The following is a 16,430-nucleotide window of genomic DNA, read 5'->3' as shown; positions in this document are numbered from 1 at the left end:
TCCCCTTGAATGGTTCCTTGAAACATGTGTTAACAACCTATGCTAAACAGTCTGTTCCACCTTGTCTTTAGCTGTGACGCTCTGTGATACTAAGGTTCTCAAATCTGAAGAAGAACTCTATAAAGCTCAAAAACTTGTCTCTCTCACCAACAGAAGTTGGTCTAATAAAATATATTACCTCACCCACCTTTTGTCTCTATGGTTTAAATTTCTTTAATATGCTTAATCAGGCAGTGGTATCGGAATATAATAATAGTCATGCTATCCACCTTATTTGTTGGATAGAACCTACACCATGAAGTGCTATTAATAAGGCAGTTATATGTACAGTAGATTTATTAGTAAATCCAAATAGCTTCATGTCTTCAATTTTTCCTCTTTTTTTTTCAATTTGTGTATCTGCATTTGAAATTTCTCTATCCATGGCCTGTTCTTTACTCTGCCAGACCTGTTCACTTCTAGCTGAGCAAGAAGCAGGGTATGCACAGGGGTTGCTTGAACCTGCAGCCTACTAAGTCCACAGGTTGTATTTCTTCAATTTCTGCAGGGAAAGTCCTGTGAGAGGCTGAGGACTCAGCTCCCATTGAAATCAAGGGAGTTATGATGATTATTTAATATTTATATTGCAGGAGTACTGGAGGCTGCAATCATGTTTGGGGCCTTGTGGTGTTTAAGGACACCTGGCCCTAGCCAAGATTAATCCCTTAGTTTGCTGGTAGAAAAATATTTCAGTTCTCACTCTCTCTGTAAAAGGACATTTTCAGTCTTCAGAGAATTTATTGCAGGCTTCAGAGTTGCATACATTTATACTGGCAAATACACAAACAGCCGTTTGCAAGATATGAGCGGCCATTACTAGTGTGACATTTTTGTTGATACTGTTATTCTGAGACATTAATGGCTCATTCCTGCAGCATGCTGAGCACCCTCAACTCCCATATGCAGAACCTTGTATGACTGACTCTTAAATTAGAATCGTAGTAGCTAGAGTTGGAAAATGCCAATTAGATTGCTGAGTCATTCCCACCGATAGCCGAGGATCATAGCCAAAATGCAAAATTAGAGGTAAGGCATGGCGAACAACATCTTTAGCTGGCCTCAACTATCTTCTGGATTTGTGCATGCAAATTTTGCATCTATACCTGACTTTGAGTACAGTTTTTTTTACCACAAAAGTAAAGATTGTGGCTTAAAATGTTGAATTTAATGTTTTAAACTATTTTTACTTTTAATATCTTCCTTCAAGCTAATAGCTTTTTTTTCCTTATTTTTTATTTTAGGAGGGAGATGTTTGGCCAAATTCTACAGCTGAAATTAATGTGATCTTTAAGCCCCGAGAAGCCAGAGTCTATCACAGAACCATCTACTGTGACATCTCAGGTCAGCATTTCCACCTGCACAGTAAGAAGGGCATATTGGCGTGTTTGGTTTTCATGTCGTGGGATAGCTGACACTAGCGATGGTGTGAGGCTTTTCTGGTGGGGCTCAGCAGCCCCAGAGGCAAGGCTTCAGGATGCAGCGTCTGGACGTCACTAAATACACTGAGATCATCTAGGTCAAAGGAAAGGTCTGTTATTGTAGTATATGGACCACATAATAGAGTAGCTTTTACTCTCAAATGTGAAGATAGTTACAAGCTTGGCCTGGGGCTCCCAATTATTGCCTGGACTGTGGCTCATTTCTAGGACATGGCATGAGTTCATGGGTGGCAGAACATGTCCTAACATCTGTTGTCACGCAGCCAAGCTACAGCCCCTCTCCCTGGGCAATGCCGCAGAGCTTTACGGAATGGATTGGCAGTGTCAATTCTAGCAAGACCAAGTCCTGTAAACCAAATGCTTCTCTCCCTACATGTGGGTGGAGGGGAGGAAAAGTGAGTCTAGACGCATGCTGCCCCCTGGGATCTGAATGCAATGCCCAGCGAGTGGAGGCTACCCAGCATTTGAAGCTGAGAGCAGCCTGTGTCCTGCTCCCTTTGTGACAGTAGGCACATCTCAGCTGACACTGGTCTAGAAGCATCTTCTGCTAGAAGCAAATGATTCACTGTCCCTGCCTTCTGCCCCTTGTGGAGACAGTCATTAAGCTCTGCTGTCTGAAACCAGCGTGAAGCGACCCTGGAACTCTGTAAGGCACTTCTCGACAGCTGGCAGCTGTGGGTGTCTCGGTAGAATATTGTGGGTTTCCTAGTGGAGTATGTCCCCGCCTGTGGGTTTCTGAGATAGGGGGGAACATCAGGCCATTGATCTGTTGGCAGCCAAACTCCCCTTGAGCAGGGTAATATAATTTGTGGTCTGTGCAACAATCATTTCTTGTCTTCCATACGGCATTAAGCTAAAGGATACAAATGTCACGCAAGTACTTTTTATTTACATAGTAATTACATAGGGTTTACTTGGAAAACACCACCTCCAGTATTACAGAGGGCTTCTGTTAACAAGCTGCCTCGCCCACCAGCTGCAAGGGTTGGCCTTCCTTCCTCAGCCCTACTGAAGGAAAGGATTTCTTTGAAAAGCCCTTGCCCAGGAATCCCACCTTTGACATTCTGCTCCTTAGCCAGGGCTTCAAGGTCTAACACAAGTGGAGTATTACTCAGCTTTGTAGCGGAGTCCCCCAGCATGCTGCCCAGAGAGCAGGCTTTTTCTTTGCTGACATCTGGAATGAAATATGGCGCTCAGCTGGGTGGAACTTTAATAAAGGGACAGATTGAAGAGGGAAGGGAGAAAGAAGGAAAGATGCTGCATGCATGCAAGCTGTCTACAGGCACGGGGAAATCCATCCACCTAGACTGACAGTAATAGCAGAACTAGAACTCCACAAATAATTGCAGTGATTAAGAGGATGGTCTTGTGGTTAAGGCACTAGATTGGGACTTGGGAGATCTTTGTTTCTTGTTCTTCCACAGCCTCCCTGTGTGACCTCAGGCAAGTCACTTAATCTTTCTGTGCCTCAGACTTCCTTTGTCTTAACTATGTAGGCTATAAGATCTTCAGGGCACAGACGGTCACAGTGGTTCCGATCTTGCCTGAGATCTCCAGCTATTAATGCAAATAATAATCTTTAATCAATTATTAATTTAATTTTGCTTATTATTCTAGTTCACAAATTTCCTCAGTGAATAATTCACAGGTTCCTTGCAAGGAGCTCATTTTGCAATTCTTGCTGCATTAGACCCTCATCTTGCAGAAGAACTATGCAGGCAAATCCCTGGCCCCACACAAGTGAGGCTCTGCATCGGTCCACTTGCACAGAGGCCTTGGCTCATTATTCAGGATGGTTTCTGTGTTTGGATCAGATGATTGCATAACTAGCCAATGCAGCATAGCTTGCAAAGTTGACAGTTAAGGAGAAAGGCCATTTGAAATTCGCTTTTGACAAATATTTGAGTTTAGAATAAGCTTTTCTAGATATACCCACTAGTAAAACTTAAGCTTTTGAGTATTTGTAAAAGGCAACCATGGAATGGATGAGAATATTCCAATTAAAATTTACTTTCAGATTTGACTGAGTATATGCAGAGATTTCTTCCACTTTTCCATTAGCTCAACACAGCACATATCAGGGTTCTGTACTCTGTGAGGTAAGTCAGGAGATATTAAGGAAAGGAAGTGGCCTTTTCATAGTTAAGATTGCATCCAGCTTCCATTGTAAAGCCCTATTTTAGCACCCCTTGAAGGAGGCAAGAAGCCTGGGAAACAAGCAGGAGGAATTGGAAGTCCTGGCACAGTCAAGGAACGATGATGTGATTGGAATAACCAAGACTTGGTGGGGTAACTCACACGACTGGAGCACTGTCATGGATGGATATAAACTGTTCATGAAGGACAGGCAGGGGAGAAAAAGTGGAAGAGTTGCACTGTACATAAGAGAGCAGTACGATTGCACTGAGCTCCAGTATGAAACTGGAGAAAAACCTGTTGAGAGTCTCCAGGTTAAGATTAGAGGCGAAAGCAACAAGGGTGATATCGTGGTGGGCTCCTGTTACAGACCACCGGAGCGGGAGGATGAGGTAGACGAGGCTTTCTTCAGTCAACTAATGAAATTTTCCAGATCACAGGACCTGGTTCTCATGGGGGATTTCAACCACCCTGACATCTGCTGGGAGAGCAATACAGTACAGCACAGAAAATCCAGGAAGTTTTTGTAGAGTGTTGTGGACAACTTCCTGGTGGAAGTGCTGGAGGAATCTAGTAGGGGCCGTGCTCCTCTTGACCTGCTGCTCACAAACAGGGAAGAATTGGTAGGGGAAGTAGAAACGGGTGCAACCTGGGCAGCAGTGACCATGAGATGGTCGAGTTCAGGATCCTGACAAAAGGAAGACAGGAGAGCAGCAGACTATGGATCCTGGACTTCAGAAAAGCAGACTTTGACTCCCTCAGGGAGCTGTTGGGCAGAATCCCTGGGGAGGCTAATATGAGGGGGAAAGGAGTCCAAGAGAGCTGGCTGTATTTTAAAGAAACCTTATAGAGGGCACAGGAACAAATCATCCTGATGTGCAGAAAGAATAGCAAATATGGCAGATGACCAGCTTGGTTTAACAAAGAAGTCTTTGGTGAGTTAAACACAAAAAGGAAGCTCACAAGAAGTGGAAGCTTGGTCAGATGACTAGGGAGGAGTATAAAAATAGTGCTCCAGCATGTAGGAGTGAAATCAGGAAGACCAAAACACAACTGGAGTTGCAGCTAGCAAGGCACATGAAGGGGAACAAGAAGGATTTCTACAGGTATGTTAGCATCAAGGAGAAGGTAAAGGAAAAGGTGGGCCCCTTATAGAATGGGGGAGGCAACCTAGTGACAGATGATGTGGAAAAAGCTGAGGTACTCAATGCTTTTTCTGCCTCTGTCTTCACAGACAAGGTCACTTCCCAGACTACTGCACTGGGCAGCACAGAATGGGGAGGAGGTGAGCAGTCCTCAGTGCTGAAAGAACAGGTTTGGGACCATTTAGAAAGGCTGAACATGCACATGTCCATGGGGCTGAATGCAATGCATCCGAGGGTGCTGAAGGAGTTGGCTGATATGATTGCAGAGCCATTGGCCATTATCTTTGAAAAATTATGGTGATTGGGGGAGGTCCTGGGTGATTGGAAAAAGGCAAATATAGTGCCCATCTTCATAAAAGGGAAGGAGGAGGATCCGGGGAACTACCGACTGGTCAGCCTCACCTCAGTCCCTGGAAAAATCATGGAGCAGGTCCTCAAGGAATCCATTTTGAGGCACTTGAAAGAGAGGAAGGTGATCAGGAACAGTGAGCATGGATTCACCAAGGACAAGTCATGTCTGACCAATCTGATTGTCTTCTATTTGATGACTGACTCTGTGGATGTGGAGAAAGCTGATATACTTTGACTTTAGCAAAGCTTTTGATACGTTCTCCCACAATATTTTTATGAGCAAGATTAAGAAGTATGAGTTGGATGAATGGACAGTAAGATGGATAGAGAGCTGGCTAGATTCGTGGGCTCAATGGGTAGTGATCAACAGCTTGATGTCTAGTTGGCAGCTGGTAACAAGTGGAGTGCACCGGGGATCGATGCTGGGAACGGTTTTGTTGAACATTTTCATTAATGATCTGGATGATGGGATGGATTGCACCTTCAGTAAGTTTGCAGATGACACTAAGCTGGGGGGAATGGTAGACAAATTAGAGGATTGGGCGAAAAGAAATCTGAAGAGGTTCATCAAGGACAAGTGTAGAGTCCTCCACTTAGGATGGAAGAATCCCATACACTGCTACAGACTGGGGACTGACTGGCTAGGCAACATTTCTCAGAAAAGGACCTGGGGATTACAGTGGACAAGAAGCTGGATATGAGTCAACAGTGTGCCCTTATTGCCAAGAAGGCTAGCGGCATATTGGGTTGCATTAGTAGGAGTATTGCCAGCAGATCGAGGGAAGTGATTATTCCCTTCTATATGGCACTGGTGAGGCCACATTTGGAGTACTGTGTCCAGTGGAGGGCAACAAAAATGATTAGGGGGCTGGACGCATGACTTATAAGGAGAGGCTGAGGGAACTAGGCTTGTTTAGTCTGCAGAGGAGAAGAATGAGGGGGGATTTGATAGCAGCCCTTAACTTCCTGAAAGGGGTTCCAAGGAGGATGGAACTGGGCTGTTTTCAGTGGTAGTAGATGACAAAACTAGGAGCAACCATCTCAAGTTGCAACGAGGGAGGTCTATGTTGGACATTAGGAAAAACTTTCTCACTGGGAGGGTGGTGAAGCACTGGAATGGGTTACTTAGGGAGGTGGTGGAATCTCCATCCTTAAAGGTTTTTAAGGTGTGGCTTGTCAAAGCCCTGGCTGGGATGATTTAGTTGGGGTTAGTCCTACTTTGAGCAGGAGGTTGGACTAGATCATCTCCTGAGGTCCCTTCCAACCCTAATCTTCTAGGATTCTATGACTGAGCCCTAAGTTAGATCATATTAGCTCAGTATGGAAAAGCTCTATTAGATTTCTGAGTCGAGTGCCATTCACTCCTTTAATTTAATAATCAGTGATTTTTCCATCCCATTTTTTTGAGCTGTAAAGAATAGCTAAAATGAAAGTTATAAAGAAACCACAAAACGTTTTTCTATAAACAAAAAATTTAATTTAAAAAACAGGTTACATTTATTAAATGACCACAGTGTCCTTGCCTATCACATCATCCATAAACTCAAGCATTTAGAAGCAAGGAAGTGACCACTGAAGATGACTATAAATTTTATGCTCCCTACGCAGTATGCCCACACAGGTGCAGAGTAACCAGTGTGTCCTCTATGCCACTTGCACAGGGCTTCTATCTCAGAGCCCCCTGCAGTAATCAAGAAAAATACCTCAAACTGAGCAGCACTGTGGCTCCTTGCTCCAGGGCACAGCACCATTCACTCAAATTTGCCTAGCCTACCTCTCGCATCATGATGAAGGGGTGGCTGTGCCAAACCTGCGTGGCGCAAGGCTGTGTGGGTGCAGAGCAGGCAACGGGAGTGAATGGAGCTGGGTGGCTGGGGCAGGGGGAAGTCGCCCTAGCCTGGGCTGGGAGCAAGGCATTGAGTGCTGGTGAGTGTTCAGGAAAGTCCCAGAGATGGTGGGTGAGGGCTGGGCGTGCATTGCTGGTGAGATATGGCGTGAGGGGTTGGGAGCAAGTGGGGGGTGGCTGTGTGGGAGTGGGGAATGTTGCAGAGGTTGGAAACCAATGTGTTGGGGGTAAGCAGGGGAAGCTGGGAGCTGTAGCGGGTGGCAGTGAGGCGTTGGGAATTGTGGTGAGCTTGATGTATGATAGTGCTGCTGGGGCATGTGTGAGGCTGTCAGGATAGGTGGGGCTAGTGGAGGGTTGCTGGGGAATATGTAGGGTGGGAGGGGCATTCTGGAGCCTGTGGGGGGTGGGGTATGTATGGGATGGGGCACTTTATTGTCTAGTTTATGGAAGATGGGGGCCCTCGTTTCCATAGTGCACAGGGCCTCACAATTCTGTAATTGGGGCCTGTGCCCACATATTATTCCCATTCCATTCAAATGGCTATAGGGCAATTCACTGGCATGCATGGAGTCCAAGTAGGGTTCTGGTTGATTTGGCCAAGGCTGGTACAGTGTAGAGTTCCTGGAAAGAAGCCATGAGTGCTCATCTTTGTTCTCTTCCCACCCCACACTGGCCCCAGGGATGAGCCAGAAGCAATGTTGACAGACTCTGGATGGAGCAGGGGAAGGTTAACCCCACATGAGGTTCAAGATGGATGGAAAAAAAGAAATAATGGGTGGTTCTTAAGGCTTTAGGAGCAATTTGGGGTGGAGAGAGTAAGGGGGTAAAAAAGAGGATCCCTGAGGCTTACCAGAGGCTTAGAGCATGTGCCACAAGAAAGAAAAATGCAGATTGATTTTATTTTTAATTAATTTCTTTTACTGCTGTGGCCTTTGAGGTCTCAACACATCTCCCAGCTAAATCCATGACACAGCGAACTTTCTACAATATGCTAAGGTCCAAATGTTGGGCAGAACGCCCATTGATTTCAGGGGAGCCAAGGCTTAGAGTGTTGCTAAAATTGCTATTGATACAAGATGGAGACATTGTCTGACACTGAGCTCCCAATACTGCCTCTTCTGCAGTACTCAGGAAATATAAACACACACACAAAGCCTGTTAATTAATATCGGAACTGTAAAATATAAGCCTTGCTTACATAGCTTATGCATGAGGGTGGGTTATCATGGTTGTATTTTTATGGTGGGTGAATATTAGCAGAATGTGCACAGTCTGTTACACATCTGGTACTTACAACGTGAGGTTTTCAGAAGAGCTTACCTCCTGTAAGCAGGGCCAGCACTAATCTCTTTTGAAAAGCTGACCGTAAGTGTCACAAGAGGAGCAACTGATTGCTGAGCACCTAGCAAAATCAGGCCTTACTCAGGGACCTAAATGGGAGCTGAAGACTTGAAATTCTGCCTTGAGCTCTTTTGAAAACCTGGCGCATATATATTATTGTCCATTTTTTGTTGCATGTTTTAAACCTTTAAGAACAGATTGTGCTTGGTTGGAAATCCAAATCAATACGTTAAAAAAAATGGCCAGCACCTCCAAGTTCAGATATCATTTCCAGGAGTGGGGTTGTTTAAAACAAAATTTAAATCTTTCCAGGCCCTGGCTGATCTCTGAGTATAAGAGACTAATAAGAGACCTACGTGTAGGACAGATTGTGTCTCATCTGCCTCCTGCAGGGTTATTGCACCATCCTCTGAAGCTTTGTGGTGCTGGCCACTGTCAGAGACAGGATGCTGTCTGGAGTGGCTCACAGCTGTGAGTGCCTATCTTAGGGCAGACTGTCAGAACACAAAGGCAGACACCCCAAACTGGTGGTATGTTCTATAATTAGATTTCACCAAGCCAGTAACAAATGTGAACTCCTGACTCACTCTACCAGTCTTACCATGGGGACACAGACAGTCCACGCAGACTCTCCAATCTATCTTGCCAGCCAGACAAACTAAACTTTGTGATAAAAGGCTATTTAAATAAAAAATCACACCATATCAGGTTTCTCAGTCCCAAGGGACCAGCCATTTACCCCAGATCAGTTGGTACTCCAGATCTTACACCAAAGACAACGTTGGCAGCCAACCCTATAGCAAACTAGTGGAAGATTTAGTAGCTAAGAAGAAAGAATGAGTTATTGAGAGATAAACACAGGTAAAATATAATAACCAGTAAATCACAGTTTGTAATTCCACATGGAGGCAGTGATGTCATAAACTGTCAGTTTCCCAAAAGTCTTTCATGGCTACTGTTAGGGATTGTAGTATAAAATTTAGATTTATATACGTTTTTAGGCCTATGTATTTGCCTGAGATAAAATTCTGGGTTTGTTTGCCTGCTTAAGAGTTGAGGCTAGAGATGTACATATGTAAACAAAGAACAAAGACACATTGTGTTACTTCTGCCTACACTACAGCCAAATGGGTTTTCTTTATTACTGTGAGAAAAATAGGCATGTAGTTAAAATATTGCTGGGTATAGTGAGAGTGTGATACATGGGCTCCTCTCCCAAGGTAGATACCAAAGCAAGGTCAAGTAACCAGATGGGAGGGGCAAAGGGGTGGAGGGAGTGTAAGAAAGAAACTAAAGAGCCATAGAAAAAGTGACCATGGCCAAAATTTAACCTCCCTCCCATGGGGTACAAAAGAGGTGGTACCAAAGCCCCCAGGCTCAAGACCCTCCAAAATGGTATATGACCATAAATTATAAGGAGTGGTACCGGAGGGGCACTACAGATATAAATAAGCCTACTGAGAAGAAGGAGGGGGAGAGGGCGTATAGAGTTATAGTTAGGGGAAGGAAGCGTTATCAGTATATAAAGCTATAATTATGGGGAAGGAAGCACTATTGGCATATATAGCTATGATTGGGGGAAGGAAGCTTTATTAGCGTATAGAGCTATGGTTATGTGGAAGGACGTTGTACTGGTGTAAAGAGCTATGGTTTTATGCTTTCTTGTTTAGCCCCAGTAAACTCATTGCATTGCCTGCATTTTGGACTCTGGCCTGCTGCTTTCTGTCTGCAAAGGTGTCTGGGAGCTGAGAGAAATGGGGCAAGGGAGTCCTAACAGAATAACTCTGGGGATCTCCATCTTCTCATTCAGTTATTCTGCCCTGTTAGAATCCAGTCCAGTCCAGAGATACTGGATTTTTTTTTGAATCCATATTTATAGTATCTTCACACAGAAAGCAAGTGGACAGTCTCTATCCACATGGGCTTATCCTTTGATGATAGTGAGTGAGGAATGCACTTAGACTTTTGACCTCTGATCATATACATAATGGCCTCTTTCTTTGAAATTAACGTTTCTTTTAAAGTCCTTAAGTCCTTCATTAGCATTTCATAAGATTTCTTTGATGGGTAATTTAGTTACAAGGGTGTTTACCATGTAAATGTTTGCTATTACTTTATGACCAAAACAGATAAGCAAAAACAATACCAGTAACATTCCACTAGTTTTCATGAAGTTTAACATCTGACTACACACTTATACCTCTAACCATTACTTTGATCTACACAAGTGAATCTGAAAACACTCTAACATGACTTGGTCAGCCAGCATCATGCTGGGCTTAGATGGACCTTGAGACTGATCCAGTCTGGCAGTTTCTATGTTTTGTGTATTGAAAATTGAATCTTCTTCACAGGCCGTGAGACCCGGCTCCCCCTGCGCATCAAAGGAGAAGGGATGGCCCCCAAGCTCCTCTTCAGCTTCGACCAGCTAGATATTGGAAAGGTCTTTGTTGGGTCAACACACAGTTATGAGGTGAGCAGAGAGGGCAGTGCTGATAGGCCCATGGTGTGTGGACTATAGAGTCTGACTTCTTACTGTACAGCCAAAGATGAGCTAATCCTACAGAGCATGGAGACTCATGAGCCCCAGAGCTTTAGGTAACTCAGTCATTTTGGTTTGAGAGCGGGCGGGTATCCTAGTGCAAGCTCAGAATGAGCAAACCCAGCACATCATCTAGTTTTGAAGGGTGTGTATGTTCCCATATGAAGTGACAATCACTGCCTACTTCAAGTTGGGCATTTCTCCTCGTGATATCCTTGCTATAGGGTTTCTACGTCAGATGTGTTTTGTGGCTGTAGCAGCACTTTATGCACTAAAATAACATAAGAATGTAGCCACTGCTCTGCGAAAAGACTCCTGCTGACTTCAGTGGGCTTTGGTTCAGGCCTTAAATGCAATGCACCTTTGTGCTATGCCTGTTAAGAAGACACAGTGTCCAGGTCTACATGGCAAAGTTTTGTTGGCAAAGCCATGTTGTTCAAAGGTGTGAAAAATCCACACCTATAGCTGATGTAGTTCTGCCGGCAAACCCCCCAGCGTGGATGCAACTATGCTGATAGAAAAGTGCTTCTGACAGAAAAGTGCTTCTGTCGGCATCGCTGATGTTTGGTGAGGTGGTGGTAGTATGTCGGCAGAAGAACTCCTTCAGTCGGCGTACATGGTGTCTATGCTAGAGGGCTATTCTGACATAGGTTCCGTGAAATAGACATGGCTAGTAGCTGGAACAAGCTTGCTGCATGTGAACTCAATTTCATGGAAGTCCATTCAAACAATCCTCAATTCAGTACATCCTACAGATTCCTGAGGGTAAGAGGAATACTACCTCGTCTACTGACCGCAAATTACCACTTGCAAATGACTCTGATGCTATTCACTGCCAATCAATCTCTTCCCACCCCTCGCTCTCTTTGCAATGAGGACTTTAGGAATCAATCTGAAAGAGTTAAGAGTTTCTGCAAGTGAAGCAAAAGAATTTCCTAATCATGATGGCACCAGATTTTAGCAAAAATGAAAAACACAGCAACCTAAAGAGGTGTTAAATGAGGCAATGCATCATGTTGGACATTTTTGAAAGCCCTGCTATGGCAGGGAAGGACATGCTAAGGTGTTTTTTCATGGAAATACATTGCACTCCTTGCATTTTTAATGCTGATGCCTTATTGCTTCTCTGTCCATTTATTATTTTCCTTACTTGAGACAAATTTGAATAACTAGCTGTTGCCCTTCATCAGTGCTGTTCTTGGCAGCTAAACCATAAGTAAACCTCAGCTCGGGAGTAGCTTACTTTAGGACTGTAGGAAGGTGCAGTGGCCTTCCTCAGAGCCTGGGCCCGAGGAAGGGCCGCAACACCCAGAGCAAACACTGAAAGGGCCGGCAGCCCAGTCTGCCCGGCAACCGGGGAGCCGGCTAGTGATAGGCCCCGCTGGCTGACCAATCCGGCAACAGAGGGGTGGAGCCTCAGCCAGGGCTGGAAGTATAAAGAGCAGGCCCCACAGTTCAGTAAGAGACAGGTTGCTGCCGGAGGCAGACGTGCTGTTTCGCTGGCTGCAGCCCCAAGCGAGTGCCTCCCAAAGCATAGGACCTGGGGACAGCCCAAACGACCAAGCCCTAAGGGTTGGATAGGGCCCCCAGACCCTCTAGACTCGCCTAGGCCTACCGGGCCCCAGGACTGGGCCAGGCCCCTGGGCCTCAGTGACTGGAGCGAGTCCCCTGAGCCTGAGGGCTGGGAGATCCCCCCCCCGCCCGAGGCCGGATGTCTGATGTCGAGCCCCCAGAGATAGGACAGGACCTGGAGGAGCTGCCTGAGGCCGAGCCATCCCCCGAGCCCTGTGACCTGGAGGAGCTGCCCCTTTTAGAGGAGCTCCCTGCCTTGCCGCCTGTGGACGAGGAGGGACTGGGGGATCTACCCTGGGCTGTGTACCCCAGTGACCCCGAGGACCTGGCGGACACAGGTACCTGGGGATATGGGGAGGAAGTGGCCCAGGAACAGCCATAGCCATGGCAGAGACGGGCAAGCCCCGTCAGCATGTTGCGGCGGAAGCTCCACCGACTCAGTGGCAATGCCTTTGCCACTGCTAAGGCCCTGGGCTGGGACACAGTCGAGTCGGGTGGGCCTGCGTCCCCCTCCCCTTCCCCTTGTTCTCACCACCCAGGGAATGATTACCGTCCCCTGCTTTCCTGACTAGAGGACACTGCCTGCTCGCCCGCCCTGCCTGAGGGCCGGGGCAATAGACTGCCTGCTCGCCCGCCCTGTCTGAGGGCCGGGGCAATAGACTGCCTGCTCGCCCGCCCTGCCTGAGGGTCCGGACTGAGACTTATCCTTATGCTAATGTTCCCCTTTTTGGATGGTGCAGTGGCTTTCCTCAGCGCCTGGGCCCGAGGAAGGGCTGCAATGACCAGGCTGGGCAGGAACCCATACTACAAGGATCCAGTATAAGGAGTAAAATACATGAGAGTGTTTATGCTTATTTTTGTTCTTTCCTTGATGAGGAATGGGAGTGTATGAAACTATTCTGTGCCGCAGCAGCAGAATTTAAAATAACAAGACACATTTTCATGATTCTCCCTCAATTTCTTTGCTAGATTCTACAAGGACAAAAGGGAGAGAGAGAGAGACTGTAAAACAGATTAAATGTGTTGGTGGAAATGGCAGGAATTCACCCTGCAGCACTTAGGAAATTTATAATTTTGCCTAAGGAAAAATTTATCAGTGAAACAATGTGCTTGCTGATAGTAGTTGGAGACATTTTGACCAGTATAAAGGGTTTGATCTGGAGAGCTGAGGCCTCTGTATCTCTTATGCAAGACAGGGATTTATGGGTACCCAGCAATTTACAGGATCCAGCCCCAAACTCACAATTGCTCACAATTAGTTATGAAATTATGCTTATGAATATTTATGAGATGAATGTAGTTTGGAACAGTTAGTGCTGGTATTTTCCCCTCCTCGTCCACTGGCCTTTATAGTTTAGCTAAGTCAGAACTGAAGCAACACAATAAAGGAAAATTGATAAGGGAAAGAGCAACTCTATTCATTTATTTGGAATCATTGCAGATTGAATTGAGTGCAGAATTTAGCCCACTATATTTCCCTTGGCTTTCGACAGGCAACGTCTTGTCACTTCTTCTCTCCTTTTCAGATATTAATCATTTAATTAGAAAACAAATCAATTCGATCTGTGAGAAGTAAAGATTCCTTGGATGTTTCCGTTCCTTCCCTTTCCTGCTGCAGGCAGCCCTGTTTAACAAAGGAGCCATTGATGCTCTCTTTACCTTGATCCCTCCATCTACTGCACTGGGCGCCTGTTTTACCCTTGACCCCAAAGAGGGCATCATTCTGCCGGGCGGACTTCAAGCCATCCAGATCTCCTTCAGTTCCACTGTCCTGGGGGAGTTCACAGAGGAGTTTAAATTCAGTGTGAATGGAGCCCCCAAGCCTGTGAACTTAACTGTCAGGTAAGCTGGGCTGTAATGAGTACTCATTAAAAATTTGCATTTCTGTAGCATCTTTCATCTTTGGACAGTTTTGCTCCTCACAGCGCCCCTGTAAGGTAGAGTATTCATCCTCATTTTACAGATGGAGATCCTGAGAAGAGAAGATTCGTCCAAGGTCACATCATCATGATTCCTTATTCCCTGTTCTAACCATTTAGACCCATATCTCCCAACTGTGCAGCATTCATATAGTGAAATGTAATGTTCTGTGAGAGGAGAAACGTTTCTTCACACAAGGACCACATTTTCTGCTCATAACTAAACTAGGAAGATACTGGTCCTCAGTAAACCAGCAGTAACTGGGGCATCCTTAAAGATCAGACCAATCCATATTTTTATTTCAGAATAATCTGTTTGCACAGAATTCTGCAATGTGATCCTTATGCAGAGAGCTGCAAAAAGGGTACTAGTGCTTTTAGTGTGTTGCTCATTCTGGAGAACTGTTTAAGGGAGGGTTGTATAGGAAATAGTCTGGTCAGGAAGGACTAGGGTAGCCCATACACGTGTAGATTTCTAGTAGTTGTAAGGCCTGTACCCTTGGAAGTGCACTGTTGTCCTGGGGGCTTAGGAGATGGAAGAACTTAAATCCTTAACAGGCTGCTGCTCAGACCTTATCAAACAGAGTCATTGTGTCATCTCAAGCCTGCTTGGGAGTCAGATGGGCAAGTTTTCCAATTCTGGGGCATCCTAAGCTTTGGTGGGCTTAATTCACTGGGGGAAGTAAAAGATAGTCTGATCCTTCAATGTGCTGAATGCTTGGGCCCCTGTTGAAATAGATCACTTTGACGCAAGGGAAACCAGATATCTCCAGGCAGTGAGGTTTTGGCAGCTGCCAATGTCATAGAGGGGGGGCTCTAGCATGGTCTGTTCCTAGGACCAGACGTCTTTTCATATGTTGTTAATGATTTGTACAAAAATAAAACAGTTACCACAACAACATCTGCCGTGCTATCGTATTGGAAATGATTGGGATATTTTCTGTTCTTTGCATAGCAAGCGCTGAGGGAATTCATAAACCTCAGTGAGAGACACATTGATTTATAAGGTCACTGAATTTGCAGATAGCACTAAAACAGGGAGAGAGGTGCAGATTCCAAGACTATTGCTGTTTTGAAGGATAGTCTTCACAGCCGGAATGAATGAACTTAGTATGAAATCTAAAAGTTGATTCTGCTACCCTCTCCAGTCCCTGCAGGCCATGCTGGTGGTGTTTAGGGGTCGTACATGAGCTATAGGAAGCTGGGGGTGAATCCCTTTAGGATCAACAAAGGGTCAGCGCAAGCCTGTATCCCAAAGTATATCCTATACACATCCTATATTGCCTCTCACTACAAACTTCAGTGTAGAGAGGGTATTGAGGCAGGAGGCACAACAGTTGTAATGGTGGGCACGGAGATTGGGCTGGAGGGCAGCTCATCAGCAGCCCAGGGGAAGCTGGCTGGGATGATTTAGTTGGGGTTGGTCCTGCTTTGAGCAGGGGGTTGAACTAAATGACCTCCTGAGGTCCCTTCCTACCCTAATCTTCTATGATCTAGTCAATGGCCTTGTAGCTATTTCAAAGGGGCACTCCTTTACATTAATCCTTTATAATCTGTCTGCTTCTATAAATAGTTAGTCACTCCCCCTCCATTTTCTTTCTTCTCTTGGCTCCTATGAGTCTTTGGTCTCTCCTGATTTACCTCCTATTTTGATGTCTTCAGGGTCTCCTTTAATGGCTCCTCATCCTCCCCTCTTTGCCTTCTGTTGATGCCCCTCAAGTTTCCGTTTTCAGCCCCTTCCTCTACTTTCTCTATACTCTCTCTGTGACCTCATCAGCTGCCCTGGTTTCTACCGTGCCTCTGAGCCAGGGATTCCTGTCCAAGCCCGATATCTCCTCTTCCACCAGCTTCATAACTGAAGTTGCCTTTCTGACATATTCTTCTGGATATCTACACACCATCTCAAACTTAGTTCCTCTAAAACTGGATTTCTTAGGCCAGACTCAGCCCCACTCCAACCCTTTTGCATGGCTCTGATCACAGCGGTAAGGGACACTTCCTGGGCTAGCCAGGAATTCCCAGCTCTTTGGCGGGAACAGAGCCAGTGCATCAGCACTCTACCTCCCACCCACTTCCCTTGTTCCACCATAAAGAGTGTGA

At 45.6% G+C, this 16,430-nt stretch overlaps 1 protein-coding gene across 2 annotated transcripts in view; it reads left to right on the top strand.

Moving 5' to 3' along the window:
- The window catches only part of HYDIN (HYDIN axonemal central pair apparatus protein), a 293,633-nt gene that overhangs the window by 80,990 nt on the left and 196,213 nt on the right, over window positions 1–16,430 (top strand). For both annotated transcript variants that reach the window (XM_067546885.1, XM_067546884.1), the window contains exons 9-11: window positions 1,281–1,380; window positions 10,652–10,770; window positions 14,030–14,253. In XM_067546885.1, the coding sequence (XP_067402986.1) occupies window positions 1,281–1,380; window positions 10,652–10,770; window positions 14,030–14,253 (443 nt within the window). The remainder of the gene's footprint in view (window positions 1–1,280; window positions 1,381–10,651; window positions 10,771–14,029; window positions 14,254–16,430) is intronic.

The sequence above is a fragment of the Emydura macquarii genome, unplaced genomic scaffold (assembly GCF_026122565.2).
Source record: "Emydura macquarii macquarii isolate MOO-44397 ecotype Brisbane River unplaced genomic scaffold, CSIRO-AGI_Emac_v2 contig_1170, whole genome shotgun sequence".
Lineage (NCBI taxonomy): Eukaryota > Metazoa > Chordata > Testudines > Chelidae > Emydura > Emydura macquarii.
The sequence above is the reverse complement of the archived record's forward strand: the minus strand, read 5'-3'. Positions and strand labels throughout refer to the sequence as shown.